The 2,181-nt window shown below is 43.3% G+C and overlaps 1 protein-coding gene across 1 annotated transcript; it reads right to left on the bottom strand.

Annotated features, from left to right (window-relative positions):
• Positions 1-441: 441 nt before the first annotated feature.
• Positions 442-1,946, bottom strand: LOC149229540 (uncharacterized). The gene is made up of 3 exons (XM_089381057.1): positions 1,872-1,946; positions 1,006-1,299; positions 442-894 (listed from the first exon to the last, which is right to left on the bottom strand). The coding sequence occupies exons 1-3, from the start codon at positions 1,944-1,946 to the stop codon at positions 442-444; spliced, it is 822 nt and encodes a 273-aa protein (XP_089237183.1).
• Between the last annotated feature and the right edge of the window lie 235 nt (positions 1,947-2,181).

Genomic DNA, 2,181 nt, shown 5'->3' with positions numbered 1-2,181 from the left:
GTTCAATGGTTCAATGCTCTTGTGTTTATATATGCTCGTTTGGATGTGGGTAGGGGGCCTGGCTTAGTCCAACTGACCCACCCTCACTCTAACCCAAAAATCCAACACGTCAGCCCATAACTCGTTGGTCTTAGTGGTCTACCCAGCTTGTCGCCCCTACTCATCCACCTATAAACTGAGATGACACCTGCGCCCAACACTTAGTTGATTTTTGGTGTTGGCACCCCTCGTCTCATCGGTTAAATATCATTGCCTTGGATCGTCAGTTAAACACACCCTCCATGGCTCATCGGTTAAGTGCACCTATCCACTCGTTCGGTATTTGCACGCCCTTCCAGCTCGTCGGTTAAACATGCCTTGGTGACTCCCCCACCAACTTGTCAGTTAAACGCGCCTGGTGTGGGCACCCGACTCACCTAAGTGTGACGGTGACTCAGAGGCCTAACATCCTCCTCCACTAGAAGTCATTGTCATCCTCAGAAATTCGTCTATTCTCATCAACTCAACATCATACTCATAAATCTCCTTCTTCCATCTCCAAAGTGAATCCTTCATCTCCCAACTACTCTCCTCCAGTGCGTTCTTCCATTTAACAAATAATTCCCATTGTGTAGTACTCCCAACACCCATAGTCCGAAGATCCAAGATCTTCTCTAGAATAAGGTGTGGCCTGTCCACAATCATGGTTAGTCCCCTCGATGGTTCTGTCTTATCTAGATGATGTGCATCAAGTCGACATCTCTTAAGTTGACTCATATGGAACACAGGATGCTTCGAACGCATGTGGTTCAGATGCTCCAAATCATATGCAACTTCTCCAACCCACTTATTTACTCCGAATGGCCCTTCATAATACCTCGTCAAAGATCTCACTGTCCTTTTTGGTGGTTGAAACTAAACTTTGGTGATCCTCAGAAAAACCATATCCCCAGCACTAAAGTGTGCATCTCGTCTATCCTTAATTGCCCATTTCTTCATTCTCGTTTTAGCTTCGTGCTAGTGCACCTGTGCCAACTCCAAGGTCTCCTCCCATGCTGTTATGAGTCTCTTTGCATGTGGACTCCTCATAAAACCTCTCAATAACACGGTGTGTGGACCAACTGGCACTTGTGCATTTACCAACTCAAATGGACTATACTCGGTTACAAAAATCTTCTGCATATTGTAGCTAAACTGAGCCACATCCAAAAGTTTAGGCAAATTATTCTCATCATCCGTCACATAATATCGCCAGTAGTCCTCTAGCAATACATTAATCCATTCAGTTTGCCTATCTATTTGTGGATGGTAACTTGAAATCTACAGCAACTCTATCGCAACCAAATTGAACAAAGTGGTCCAAAATCTGCCTGTAAAACATGGTTCTCGGTCTGATACGATACTCAATGGTATGCCCCAATACTTCACAACATGTTTGAAGAATAGCTCAATAGTCTTTTCAGATCCACATGGTATCTTCATCGGAATGAAGACGACATACTTAGAAAAATGATCGACCATGACCATAATCCCATTATACCCATGTACCTATGGTAACTGATTGATGGAGTCCATCAAAACAATCATCCATGGACTCTTTGGAATTGGTAAAGGCTCCAAGAATGCTCCCTATCTTTGGTTATCTGATTTGTTCTGCTGACAAATAATACACGTATGCACATACTCCTCTACATCCTCTTGCATCTTCTCCCAACAAAATCCTCTCTCCAACAATGCCAAAGAATGACATTGCCCTGGGTGTCCAGCCCATGGATAATCGTGGCACTCCTTCAAAAGGTGTCTCCTAAGTATCGATGAATTTGGAATGTATAGTCGGTTCCCAAAGAATAAGATTCTATCTCATAGAAAAGACCTCCGTGTCTTTCCTTCACCTGCTTCACAATGCTTTGTGTTTGAGCATCTGTCTCAATGCTTGCTCGAAGTCTATTCTGCATCTCATCAGCCATTTGTACCTAAATCCTAATTTGTTCTACTTAGTCTTCTTCCTTGTCAAGTGTGGCTAATTATCCCTTCCTACTGAGGGCATCTGCAACTGCATTGAGTCTACTCGGTCTATTCTCAATAGTCATGTCGAACTCTACCAAGAAGTCTTTCCAATGAGCTTGCTTCGCTGAAAACTTCGGTTGTGATGAAAAATAAGTCACTACAATGTTGTCAGTCTTAACAACAAAATGCTTCCCA

The sequence above is a fragment of the Pinus tabuliformis genome, chromosome J (assembly GCF_031772625.1).
Source record: "Pinus tabuliformis cultivar Carrire ecotype Pingquan chromosome J, CPIR1, whole genome shotgun sequence".
Lineage (NCBI taxonomy): Eukaryota > Viridiplantae > Streptophyta > Pinopsida > Pinales > Pinaceae > Pinus > Pinus tabuliformis.
The sequence above is the reverse complement of the archived record's forward strand: the minus strand, read 5'-3'. Positions and strand labels throughout refer to the sequence as shown.

Excerpts from the sequence above, each read along its gene's own strand:
- LOC149229540 (XM_089381057.1), bottom strand. The coding sequence starts at position 1,946 with ATGGCTGATGAGATGCAGAATAGACTTCGAGCAAGCATTGAGACAGAT. Across the intron at positions 1,300-1,871 it reads CACAAAGCATTGTGAAGCAG|ATTTCAAGTTACCATCCACA; the intron begins GTGAAGGAAAGA and ends GAGTTGCTGTAG. Across the intron at positions 895-1,005 it reads AGACCTTGGAGTTGGCACAG|TTTCAACCACCAAAAAGGAC; the intron begins GTGCACTAGCAC and ends ACCAAAGTTTAG.